The sequence below is a fragment of the Macrotis lagotis genome, chromosome X (assembly GCF_037893015.1).
Source record: "Macrotis lagotis isolate mMagLag1 chromosome X, bilby.v1.9.chrom.fasta, whole genome shotgun sequence".
NCBI lineage: Eukaryota > Metazoa > Chordata > Mammalia > Peramelemorphia > Peramelidae > Macrotis > Macrotis lagotis.
The window spans coordinates 282001647-282015667 of record NC_133666.1 but is presented as its reverse complement, the minus strand read 5'-3'; the positions used below and the strand labels follow the sequence as shown (position 1 = coordinate 282015667).

General features: G+C 43.8%; 1 protein-coding gene across 1 annotated transcript in view; it reads right to left on the bottom strand.

The window, feature by feature from the left end:
- The window catches only part of PRKAA1 (protein kinase AMP-activated catalytic subunit alpha 1), a 70827-nt gene extending 58564 nt beyond the window's left edge, over positions 1-12263 (bottom strand). The window contains exon 1 of the mRNA XM_074205924.1: positions 12094-12263. Within this exon, the coding sequence (XP_074062025.1) occupies positions 12094-12220 (127 nt within the window). The 5' untranslated portion in view covers positions 12221-12263. The remainder of the gene's footprint in view (positions 1-12093) is intronic.
- Between the last annotated feature and the right edge of the window lie 1758 nt (positions 12264-14021).

The following is a 14021-nucleotide window of genomic DNA, read 5'->3' as shown; positions in this document are numbered from 1 at the left end:
CACAATCAGAGATGATTTATAATTGAAATTTAGAGAAATACAGAAGATAAATGTGAAATAAATAAAATGACTACAACAGCATAAATGAGAACAATAAGCACCAAGACCCAAATTAACTGCAACAATCTTGACCTGATGGAGCAAATGACAAACCACACTTTTTTTTGCTCACTAGGTAGAAGTGGGGGGATTAGAGGCAAAAAAATGCTGCATATATATAAAACCACATAAGGAGACTCAGTAGCATCATCTGACAATTTCATATAACTGTTTTTCTTTGTTGCATGGAAGTATTTAATGAAATAGGGAACATATCAAAATGACTACAGTGTTTTAAAAAGATAAAACTTAAAAGACAATATTAGGTTCATTCTAATAGGTTTTTTACAGTTTTCTTTCTGACTGAATTCAATAAACAAAATTCTTTCAAAGTACTTTTGTCTTTTTTTCAATCAACAAGCATTAACTGTTGACTATATGCTAAGCATTGAAGATAAGCGTTTAATAAAGTAGTGAGAAAATTGCTATATCTGTGAATCCTTCTACTTATTTTTTTCTTCTGTTCATTTTAAGTAAATGCTTTGTCAAATACTGGTCACATTTCAGAATACATGTTTCATTCTATGTCTGCCTGGACTGGAGACTGGTTCTCTTACACAAGGTGGTGTTTAGACCGAGTCTTAAAAGTCAGAAATTCTAAGAGGTAGACGGTGAGAGAACATTCCAGAGATGTGGAACATTGAGTACAAAGGCATGGAGACAAGAGATAGAGTGTTCTGTGCAAGGAACATTAGGAAGAAGGGGAATAAAGAAAAGCAGAAAACCAAGAGAACAGGGTTGTGAAGAGTATAAATAGCAAACAAAGGACTTGATATCTGATCCTGAAGGTAATAGGAAACCTCTGAAGAGGGTGTGACTTTCGTCAGATCTACACTTTAGAAAAATCACTTTGACAGCTATATTGAGGGCAGATTACCATGGGAAGTGACTTAAGGAAGACAGACCAACTGGGAGTGGTAGCTGTGGAAATGAGTGGAAAGGAGACACATATATAAGAAAATGCTGCAAAACTAGAAATGTTAAATTTATTAATAATAATAACAGATAGCATTTAAATACTATATGATTTCAACAAGCTTTACACATTTGATTCTTATAACAACCCTGAGAAATAGGTGCTATTATTATTTCTATTTTAAAGATGAGGAAACTGAGGCTCCAGATCATGGGTCTCAGAGTCAAGAACTCTGAATTCAAGTCTTACCTCCGACATTAACTTTGATCTTGGGTAAGTTCCTTAACCCATGATTCATCTATCCATTCTGCCACATAGATGACTATATTGACAACTGATTGGTTATGCAAAAGTGTCCCAAACGTCTCAGAGCAGTTTTACTCTTTTATAACTTAAAATTACAGTATAACTTTGGGGACATGCTGCATAAGGTAAGAGAGAATGATGCCTGGAAAATGACAGAGGAATTGCAATCTTAGCTGAGTAAGAAGGAAATTCTGGACAATAACACATAAGTTCAGAAGAGGGGGTAATTTAAGAGGAAAGTCAGTGAGTTGTTTTAGAACTCACTAAAGTCCAAAGATCTAAATAAGTTTGAAATGTCTACAGAACAGTCAGTTTGAGGTGTGCAATAGACAGTTGCTGATGGATCAAGGGACAAGATGAGAGAAAAGAGCTCAGTGGGGCTAGGTATACAAGAACCCAGGTTCTTAAATCTGGGATCTGTGACCTTTTTTTAAAAAATAATTAATTTTTACCACAGAATCTGAATGAATACTAAGTTTTCAAAATTTCTCTTATGCTTTCCTTCTTATCCCATAATTTTCTTTCTTTTCCCTTAGTCCTAAATCCTCATACACAAAATATGTCAATATGTTAAACATAAATGCACACATACAACTACAAGACAGTTAACCCTTGAGGGGAGGGGTGTGGGAAAGGAGGGTGGCAGAAAAATGTAAAACATAAATATGCAAGTGGATAAATGTTGAAAAATATTCCTAACTTGAAATTGGAAAAATAAAATATCAAAAAATTTAACTGCTCAATTTTTTTATGACTATTACAATATAATTGGTTTTCTTTGTAATTCTAAGAATTTTATTTTATGTACTTCTGAAGAGTCCACAGGCAGAAATGAAGAACCAAAAAGCCATGGTTGAGGACCAAAGATGGTATCTTAAGAGTACACCTACAGTAAGGGGGGTACAAAATGACTGATGAACTACCAAGGGAGATTGAAAAGTTTGCAAACAGACAAGTAGGAAGCAAACAAGAGAGAACATAATCTGGAGGAAAGGGTGATCAATAGCATTAATACTACATAGAAATTAAGGAGAGTAAAAAAGAAAAAGATCATTACATTTGGCAGATGAGAGTAATAGTAATTTTAAAGAAAGAATTTCAGGCAGCTGACTGCTCAGCCCACAGAAGGTGATGTAGAGGGAGACTGCCTAGGTCTGTCATCTGTCCCTGGGATAAGATTCTAGGGTTTTGACCACATTCAGACCCTGGTCATAGTCACCCTAGGGAGTGAGATTGTGGCCATTCAACAGACCAGGAGAGCTGTCAGAACCTCACATACTGAGGTCCTTGTCGGGGTGTCCTGATAATACTCAAAAGCTCAGGAAGCACCCAAAAACCGGGCACAGGCTGAGGAAATGAGTAAACAGAAAAAATAAAAAAAGGAACCAGGAACCTGACATAGAAATTACTTTGGTTCCATGGAAGACCAACAAAATACACAATCTGAAGATGAGAAAAATCCAAGCTTCTACATCTAAAGACACCAAGAAATATAGAAGTTGGGCTCAGACTATGAAAGAGCTCAAAAGAGATTTTGAAAATCAAGTAAGGGAGATAGAAGAAAAAATCGGGAAAAGAGAGAGATGCAGGAAAAACATGAAAACGAAGTCAGCAGCTTAATCAAGGAGATCCAAAAAAATGCTGAAGAAAATAACATACTAAAAACCAGTTTAGGTCAAATGGATAAAATATTTCAAAAAGTTATTGAGAAGAATGCTTTAAAAAGCAGAATGGGCCAGATGGAAAAGGAGATAAGGAAGCTCTCTGAGGAAAACAAATCCTTCAAATGCAGAATACAGCTAAAGGAAGCTGATAACTTTGTGAGAAATCAAGACAATAACTGAACACCAAAAGAATGAAAAACTAGAAGAAAATGTAAAATATCTCACTGAAAAAACAACTGATCTGGAAAACAGATCCAGGAAAGATCATTGAAAAATTATTCAGCTACCTGAAAGTAGCTGAAAGTAATCAGAAAAAGAGCTTTGACTTCATTTTTAAAGAATTTTTACAGGAAAATTGTCCTGATATCCTAGAAGCAGAGGGTAAAAATAGAAATTGAGAAAATCCACCGACCTCCTCTGGAAAGAAATCCAAAAAAAAAACCACCCAGGAATATTATAGCCAAGTTACAGAACTCCCAAGTCAAAGAGAAAATATTACAAGCAGCCAGAAGGACACAATTCAAATATCGTGAAGCTGCAGCCAGGATAACACAGAACTTAGCAGCCACTACACTAAGGGCTCATAGGGCTTGAAATAAAATAATCCAGAAGGTAAAAGAGCTTGGAATACAACCAAGAAACAACTACCCAGCACAACTGAACATCCTCTTCCAGGGGAAAAGATGGACTTTCAATGAGACAGGGAAATTTCAAATGTTCCTGTTGAAACAACCAGAGCTGAACAGAAAGTTTGATCTTCAAGTACAGGACTCAAGTAAACAGAGAGAATGGACAAGAAGGGCAAAATTATAAGGGACTTAATGATGATACTGATAATACTCAAATGAACCTTCTCATATAATAGAGTAGATAGAAGAAGTCAATGGGTGAAAAGGAAATGTACTGGGAGTAAGAGGAAAGAGAGGTAGAATAGGCAAAGGTATTTCATGTACAGGGGCGGAGCCAAGTTGGCCACAAGAACGGATCCTGTCTTAGGCGTGCTCTCATAAAACTTATAAGCTAAGGGCTCTAACTAAATTTTTGAGAGACAGAACCCACAGAGGGACCCAAGGCGGCAGTTCTCCTACTCAAGGTAACCTGGAAAAGAGCAGAAAGGCTCTGCTCCCAGGGGTTGGTGGGGCGGCCAACAGAGGAATGGCTCGCCAGAGGGAAAGAACTTCAGCCTCCCGGAGGCAGCCCCAGGACACTGGGAGCCACGGCTCACAGCAGCAGGGGAGTTTCCTGAGCTGCACCCCGGGGAGCACCAGGCACAAACTGGGGGAAGGGGGGGAGGGACCTCTACCAGAGTGAACATGTGAAGCCCAGCCCTCAGGGCTCACAGCGAGCAGTGTGGCCAGAAAACAGAAGCAGGAGCCCACAGGGCATGAGCCCATTGAGCTGAGGGAGGGGAGTGAAGAGAGACTGCAGAGCTCTGTCCTCTGCCCCTGGAACAGGACTCTGGGCTCTGACCACATTCAGATACTGATCCCAGTCTAGAACCCCCATAGAACAGCAGAGCCCCCTCCACCTCAGCCCAGTGGTAGAGGGGGGTGCATATGATCATTCACAGACCAGGAGGGAGGACAGAGTCTCATACACTGAGACCCTTGTGGGAATGTCCCAAAAGCTCAGAAAGCACCCCAAAACAGGCTAAGGCTGGGAAAATGAGCAAGCAGAGAAACAAGAGGAACACCATTGAGAAATATTTTGCATATGAGCCCAAGAAAGATCAAAACTCAGTCTGAAGATGAGGAAGCACAAGCTCCTGCATCTAAAGACTCCAAGAAAAACAGAAATTGGGCTCACGCTATGACAGAGTTCAAAAAAGACTTTGAAAATCAAATGAGGGAGTTAGAAGAAAAACTGGAAAAAGAAATGAGATGCAGGAAAAACATGAAAATGAAGTCAGCAGCCTAGTCAAGGAAATCCAAAAAAATGCTGAAGAAAATAGCATGCTAAAAACCAGCTTAGGTCAAATGGATAAAACAGTTCAAAAAGTTATTGAGGAAAAGAATGCTTTAAAAAGCAAAATTGGCCAGATGGAAAAAGAGATAAGAAAACTATCTGAAAACAAATCCTTCAGACAAAGAATGGAACTCTTGACATCATTTTCAAAGAATTACTAGAGGAAAATTGCCCTGATATTCTAGAAGCAGAGGGCAAAATAGAAATGGAGAGAATCCACTAATCCCCCCCCCCGAAAAAGATCCCAAAAAACCAACCCCTAGGAATATTATAGCCAAGTTCCAGAACTCCCAAGTCAAAGAGAAAATATTACAAGCGGCCAGAAGAACACAGTTCAAATATCGTGAAGCTGCAGTCAGGATCACACAGGACTTAGCAGCAGCTACATTAAAAGCTCATAGGGCTTGGAATATAATATACCAGAAGGCAAAAGAGCTTAGAATGCAGCCAAGAATCAACTACCCAGCAAGGCTGAATGTCCTCTTCCACGGAAAAAGATGGACTTTCAATGAACCAGGGGAATTTCAAATATTCCTGTTGGAATGGCCAGAGCTGAACAGGTTTGATCTTCAAATACAGGATTCAGGTGAAGTATGGAGATTGGAGGAGAAGGGGGAAAATATGAGGGACTTAATGATGATGAACTGCATGTATTCCTGTATAGAAAAATGACACATCATACTCATATAAACCTTCTCAGTTAAAAGAGCAGGTAGAGGGAGCTTTTATATAGTTGAAGCACAGGAGAAAGCTGAATTTGAAGATAAAATATGGTGTAAAAAATAGAGTCAATAGAAAAAAGAGAAATGTAATGGGAGAAAAAAGGAGAGGGGAGAAATAGGCAAAGATATTTCATATAATAAGATTTTTCTTTATTACAATGAGCTATTGCAATGATATGGAAGGGAGGAAGACAAGGGGGAATGAGGGAATCTTCGCTCTCATCAGAGGTAGTTAGGAGAGGAAACAGCATATATATACTCAATGGGGTATAGGCATCTGGAGTAAGGAGGGGGGGACAGGGGAAAGGGGATGATGTGAGTGATGGAGGAGAGGATGGACCATGGGGGGAGAGTGGTCAGATATAACACATTTTCTTTTTTACTTCTTGCAAGGGGCTGGGATTGGAAGGCCTGTCTGGGACCATAGGGCCAGGTAGATGCTGGGCCTAAGGGGTGGGTGGGTGGGGGCTCAGGGCCTGTTGGCCCCAGAGCCAGGGATCTGTCTGCTATGCCACTCAGCTACCCTACAGAGTCAGAGTGAAAGGAGTGAGAAAATATAGTACATGATAGTAGAGAAATACGAAAAGAGGGAGTTGCGCTCAGCAATGGCAACGGTGGAAAAATATGGAAGTGACTTTTGCGATAGACTTACCATAAAGAATGTGATCCACCCATGACAGAGTTGTTGGTGTTGGAACAACGACTGAAGCACATTTTTTATTATTATTATTATTTGGGGGGGGGGGGGGTGCAGGGCAAATGGGGCTGGGTGGCCTGCCTGGGGCCGCATAGCAGGGTGATCGGGTGTCTGAGGCAGGATTTGGACCCAGGTGCTCCTGGCTCAAGGGCCAATGCTCTTTCTGCCACCCAGCCACCCCTACTATTATTACTATTTTATTTTATTTTGGGTCTTTTTTCTTCTTTTTTTTTTGGTTTTTGCAGGGCAGTGGGGTTAGGGTGGTTTGCATGTCACACAGCTGGGTGATTGTTGGGTGTATGGGGCCGGATGTGGACTCGGGTGCTCATGGCTCCAGGGCTGGTGCTCCATCCATTGCACCACTTGCCATACCTACAATTATTACTATTATTTTTTTTAATTTTAATTTTTTTCCTCTCCCCTTTATCGCTCAATCAAGTCTATATTTATGTGGGGGGGGTATTTCGTTTACTCTTAAATGAGAATATTTTATTAATTATTAAAAAATTATTTGTACAAAATGAGAATAAATATTAAATAAAAAAATTTCTTAAAACAAAGATATTTCACATAAAAGATATTTCATGTAGCTTTTGCAATGGTGTGGAAGTGGGTAAGGTGAGAGGGAATGAGGGAGCCTTCATTCTCACTGGAAATGGCTCAGAGAGAAAACAGCATACATATTCAATGGGGTATAGAAAAGGGAGAGGAAGGGGGATGTGGGTGATAGAGGAGAGGGTAGATCATAGGAGAGGATAGTCAGATATAACTTATTTTCTTTTTTACTTTTCGCAAGGTGCTGGGATTAGGTGGCCTGTCTGGGACCACAGAGCCAGGAGGTTGCTGGGTCTCTAGGGTGGGATGTGGGTTTGGGGCCTCTTGGGCCCAGGGCTAGTGCTCTGTCCACTGCACCACTTGGATGCCCCACAGCACATTTTTGAAGAGAAGACAACTTGTGAAAGGAGAGAAAATATAATAGATGGTAGTGGGGAGGAATGGATAGAGAAAAATTACAATCAGCAATGGCAACTGTAGAAAAAAATGGAAGTAACTTCTATGATGGACTCATGATAAAGAATGTGATCTACCTAAGAAAGAGCTGATGGGATCAAAACACAGACTGAAACACATTGTTTTTTCTCTTTCTTTCACTTTATTTCTCATGAGGTTTTATATTTTTGTGGGGAAGGGGTATTATATTTACTCTTAAACAAGAATATTTTAGTAATGTGTAAATAAAGAAAATTTTATAAAAGAGAATTTCATTTGAGTTGATTGAAGTTGGAAGCCAGAATACAAGTGAATAAGAAGGAAAAAAAAGTCATATATATAAAGTTTTTTGCTGTGGAAGGGAGAAGTTATAGGATGATAATTTGAAACTATGATAGGATTTTTTTTTAAAGAAAAGACTTTTGAGGGTAGAGAAAAGTCAGTAGAAAGGAAAAGATAAAGTTTAGAAAAGGGATGATTATAGATGCAATATGCAGGAAAAGATGAGGGGTTGGGATCAAGGGAATATGCAGAAGCATGAGAATGGATGCCAGAGACTGAAGTAAATAAGTAGAAGAAATGGTCTGTTAGAATGTTAGTGCTCCACCCTAACAGCAACAAGGGGATGATGATGATCAACTTTAATGGACTTGCTCATTCCATCAGTGTAATAATTGGGGACAATTTTAGGGTATCTTCGACAGAGAATACCATCTGTATCCAGAGAAAGAACTGTGGAGTTAAAACAAAGGCCAAAGACTATTATCTTCAATTTTTTTTAAGTTGTCTTATGTACTACATAATTTTGCTATCTCCAGTATTTTATTTTTTCCTCAAGGATATTTTTTTTCTCATCACATTCAATTTTGATCAATGTATAGCATGAAAACAATGTAAAGATTAACAGACTGCCTTCTGGAGATGGAGGGAAGGGAGGAGGGGGAAAACTGTAAAATTCAAAACCTTACAAAAAAATTATAGATAGAAACTACTATTGTATATAACTGGAAAACAAAATATTTTTTTTTAAAAAAGAACATTAATGCTCATACAGGGTTTCTAGCAAACACTATTGTCTTTCACATTTGAGGGATAGGAACAGATAACCAAATATTTTTAAATTGTATCTAACATGAAAATTAACTCTCATAGTACACACCTGAGTGCCTCCTTTCTAACAGGCACCAGGATTTGCTCTATTTATTTACTATATTTGTGAAGGAGCAAGTAAATTTAACTGGATTTCTGCATCCTCGTTTACAAAACAAGGAGGTTGGTAAAACCAAAAGTAAATGAAGTACAGTTACAAAAGATAAGAAGGCATTCTTGCTACTTCACAGATTTACACATAAATATTATAAGTATTTTTATTTGCATAAACTTTCAAATGTTTTCAATTGACTAGTCACTTTTTCTGGGTTTTTTTCCCCTATTCTTCCTCTTTTTTCCCTTAAATATTCTGTTTATTGAAATGGTTCTTTGGGATTAAGGGAAGATTAGAAAGACTGAAGAAAATGTAAACAATGTAAAAATCAAATACAAAATTAAAAATGTTTTCAATAAAGGAGTTGGACCAAGTGGTCTCTAAAGTTCTTTCCAACTTTGATCACAGACACCTGGATTTGGAGCTGGAAGAATTCTCAAAAATGCAGCCAGGTGGCTCTGTGGTAAACAGAGTGCCCAGCCTGGAATGAGAAAGACCTGAGTTCAAATTCTACCTCAGTCACTTACCAGCTATGTGACTGCTCAAATCATTTAACCTTTATCTGCTTTGGTTTTATCTCAGTTTATAGAAGGGGGATAAGAGCACCTACATTGCAGGGCTGTTGTGAAGACTGAGTGAGATATTTGCAGATGATTTCTTAGCACTGGGCCTGGCACACAGTAGGTGCTTCAAGGCATGTTTGTTTCCTTCCACATAGATCATCCAATACTCAATTTTACAGAAAAGGAAACTAAGATCCAGGGAAGTTAATTTTTTTTCCAAACTCACATAGCTTTTAAGTCAAGATTCAAATAGATTTTTCTGACTACAAGTCCAGTGCTATTTCTATTGCAAGGCAAAACAAACTTTTATAAAATTTGAGTAAGATTCTTCTCTCACCTATTGTACACTAATAGCTGCCTAAGTGGCTCCATCCCCAGATATTTGGATACTTAAGAAAAAATTTTTATTCGAAATTTGCATTGCCAAGTACTCCCCTTTTATTCAATACTTGATAGCCTTACTCCAAAAGCTCCCCAGAGTTTTATCGATGGCAATGCTCAGCTGGAACATTCAGTTGAGAGTACAAATAAGAAAAAGAAAAGCCTATGTTTATTCACAATCGTAGAAACAGCTAGCTCTGTTGTGGTTCTGCAAGTCAGCAAAGGTCCAGACACATTTTCCTTGAAAGTTCAAAGATGTAAAACTGTCAACTGAATAACCAAGACCAAGTTATTTTGATCTCTTACACAAGTAACTATGTATAAATGAATTAGAACATTGTAACAAATATGTTTCCTTAAAACATATGGATGATCTGGATTTTATGAGATTAATAGATGTAGCAATTTCTTATCACCAAGGCATTTGATACTAGCATTTGAATCAATTTTACAATGCTTCTACTTACCCTGACAACAGGGTAATGAACCCATTATCCTAGGGGGAAGGAGAGGGAGTACTGAACTAGTAACTATTATTTTTTTATATAAAATACTTAAAATTTTTTCTATACCAAACCATTTCATTCCAAAATGGTTTTACTTGGAAACATTTCATGTCTCAAGTAAAACACTATTAATTGGAATTAAAATTTTAACAGTAAAAGTATAAAAAAATAACATCCAACTCACACAAAAATTAAATGACTGTCCTTTACTGTTTACTGCAACCAAGAATAAAAAGAGTCATTATAATTTTGAGGAGCAATAGGTTCAACACTGTGGTATTGGGGGGGGGGGGGGGAAGTGCCTGACCTTGGTGTCTGTGAAAAGACCTGAGCTGATGTCAGGGGTTCAGTAATTCACCTCTAAGATACTAACCATGACCTGGAATAAGGTCCATAACATCTGTAAGACTCAGTTTTTCTCACCTATAAAACAGGAATAACATTTGCACTACCCACCTAAGAATGTTGATGTAACAACAACAAAAGTACTATGTGCAAAACTATAAAGTTTTATATAAAGGAAAATACTCTCAAGATCAAAATGCTTTTCCAATGGTTCTATCTGTAAAAAAAAAATAAAATGGGCATTCTGACAGCTAAAGGTGAAAAAAAGTTTGAGCAATGCTAAACAGTTCATTCACTCAACACCTATCTACCATGTGTAAGAAGATCTCTTTCACTAACAGTGATGTTCTATGGAGCATTTCCAAATGCTTTAGCTAAAAGTTACCAAAGGATCTTGTTTCCCCTGCAGGTCGTAGCAGCAAACAAAATGATCTCAATAAATTCACAATGAATTGTTACTTAAGCAATTCATCCATTCTGCCTTCCAACCTCAGATGTTTTCAAATCTTAAATGAAAATCACTATTTGAAATCTTTATTTTGGGGGGGGGGGGGAACTCCTCTAAAAAGTCCAAACGAAATACCATGTTCATATTGACTAAATGATCCTAGTGTTAATTCAAGTAAAATGTCAGGGTGGAATAATCCTGGATAGTTTAATACCCTAAGTATTTCTTCCAAATGAGTACTAATAAACAACTCAGAAGTTCTAATTGAGCCATCACATCAGGATCACACAGATCCTGGCCTTCTTAAAGATCCACCTAGTCACTATCATTCACTTCATCTGTCATTTCTTTACATTTTTTCAACTTACTGTTGGCCTTGCCGATTTTCACAAGTAATGTTAAGCAGTTTCTCCCTGTGAACTACAGCAATTTTCCACTTGTATGACTCAGAAAGGGCAAGAGAAGGGAGGGCTCTCCTCTCCCATCCCTAGGTAAAAGCAGAAAAGGTTTATTTAGCTCCAGAGGAGCAAAAGTTATTTTATTTTTTCACCACCCAAACTTTCATTTACCTTTCTACTCAAAGCAAATATTCACTAAGCACTCATGTACCAGGTGTGTTACCTAAAACTAACGTAACAGGACAAAAGGATAAGGAATTCAATTACAATCTGTTATAAAAAGCCATTCCTGCTTCACAGCCTCTATCCAGATGTTTTAGCAACGCCCATTCTGCAAGGTTTCAGCATGAGGCCAAAACACCCCGGGCACAAAGTTGTGGCTACGTCGTTCCGTAAGCGTGGTGCCGACCCCGGCGGGGCCGATGCCACGGTCAGCGGCAGACGCGGTCCGCGGCGCCCGGGCGCTGCCAGCCTTATGTGGGTTAAGGAAGCGTGCGGAACGGCTGGCACCCCGAAACAGCGGGGGGCACCGAGTGGCGTGGCGCGCTGGGCGGCCGCCCAGGCCCCCCGAGGCTGAGCGGGGCTCCCGCGGGCGCCAGGGGTCCGCTGGGTGCGGGGGGCGCCCGGCCTGCCTGCGGCCGCTCCGCGGGCTCCGAGGGGCAGCCGGGCTCGCCCTCGCTCCGCCGCCCCGCCCCGTTGCCATGGCGACCGGGGGGGCACCGAGGTCCTCCCGGGCTGCCCCCCCCCGGCGGGGCAGGAGGGCCCCCCGGGTCGCGGGCTCCGGGGGCCGCGCGAGGGGGCGGGGAGGAGGGAGCAGCCGCAGGGCTGGAAGGGGTGCGGGGCCGCCCCGACTCGCCGCGGCGGCGGGCCCGGCCCCGGGGGCGCTCACCCTTCACTTTGCCGAAGGTGCCGACCCCCAGCGTGTCCCCCAGGATGTAGTGGCCGATCTTCACCCGCCCGTCGTGCTTCTGCTTCTCCGCCGCCGCCATCTTTCTCCAGGAACTGAGCCTGCGCATGGCGCCCGGGAGGGGGAGGAGGGAGGAGAGGGGTGGGGCGGGGCGGGGCGGGGAGGAGGAGGGGAGGGGGGGAGAGGGAGGAGGGGGCGGGGCGGGGCGGGGGAGGAGGAGGGGAGGGGGAGAGGGAGGAGGGGGCGGGGCGGGGAGGAGGAGGGGAGGGGGGAGAGGGAGGAGGGGCGGGGCGGGGAGGAGGAGGGGAGGGGGAGAGGGAGGAGGGGGCGGGGCGGGGAGGAGGAGGGGAGGGGGGGAGAGGGAGAGGGAGGGGGGGCGGGGCGGGGAGGAGGAGGGGAGGGGGGAAGAGGGAGGAGGGGGCGGGGCGGGGAGGAGGAGGGGAGGGGGAGAGGGAGAGGGAGGAGGGGGCGGGGCGGGGAGGAGGAGGGGAGGGGGGAGAGGGAGGAGGGGCGGGGCGGGGAGGAGGGGGGAGGGGGGGAGAGGGAGAGGGAGGAGGGGGCGGGGCGGGGAGGAGGAGGGGAGGGGGAAGAGGGAGGAGGGGGCGGGGCGGGGAGGAGGAGGGGAGGGGGAGAGGGAGGAGGGGCGGGGCGGGGAGGAGGAGGGGAGGGGGGAGAGGGAGAGGGAGGAGGGGGCGGGGCGGGGAGGAGGAGGGGAGGGGGGGAAGAGGGAGGAGGGGGCGGGGCGGGGAGGAGGAGGGGAGGGGGAGAGGGAGGAGGGGCGGGGCGGGGAGGAGGAGGGGCGGGGGGAGAGGGAGGAGGGGGCGGGGCGGGGCGGGGCGGGGAGGAGGAGGGGAGGGGGGAGAGGGAGGAGGGGGCGGGGCGGGGAGGAGGAGGGGAGGGGAGGGGAGAGGGGGAGAGGGAGGAGGGGAGGGGAGAGGGGGAGAGGGAGGAGGGGGCGGGGCGGGCCGCCGCGCCCTCGCGCCTGCAGCGCGCGCGCCCGGCCCGGCCCCGGCGGCTCCCCGCCCCCCCCCCCCCCCCCCCCCGCAGCCCTCGGGGCGGGCGCGGCCCCGGGGCGCGTGGACACGCCCCGAGCTCGCGGCCTGCTACGCCCCATCCTCCCCGGCGCCCAGCTCGCGGGAGCGCTACAAGCGGGGGGGGAACGTCCCCTAGCGAAGCTCCTGGAGGGTCTCCTGCCCTTCCGCCCCCCCCCACTATCTCCAAAAGTCAAATCTTCTTGCAAAGGCGCCAAAGCGCCCGCCCGCCCTGCTAGGCCCGTGCCGGGTGGGCCCGGGGTCCGCGCCTCCGCTAATCCCAGTGATGGCTGTGCCGCCTGTGGCCGCCGGAGCCACGACCCGCGAGGAACGTGAAGCACCAGCGCGGCACTCCAAGTCAGCATTCCAGATGCGAACTGTGGACTCCGAAGCAAGGGAAGGAGCCATGTTGGCCGGGATGGTGTCCCATAAAGACTTCTCTTCACGGGCTTTGACTAATTTAAACCCCGAGATATTATAAAGACTTAAAAAGAGGAGGCTGACGGAAGTCGGGCATCCTCGAGCTCATTTTTTGATAAAGGAGCTACGGATCGATTCAAACACTCTGAAAAATACAGTCTCGAAAGAGAAATTCATATTCTTCGATATCTAGAGGGATCCCATTCCTGAGACTATTACTCCAAAGAGTTTATTGACTCTAAAAAAGAAAACCTCTTTATGTTCAAAAATATTCGCAGTCCATACTATGAGCCAAGTACTTTGTTAAGCATTGAGCATAGGAGAGAGAGACAGAGACAGAGAAGAAAGAGAAATAAAGACAGAGAAATAGGAGAGAGAGAGAGAAAGGAAAAAAGGCAAAAAAAATCCTTTCAAACTACACAGTGTGATGGAGGAAACAACATTAAACAATTAGGTACA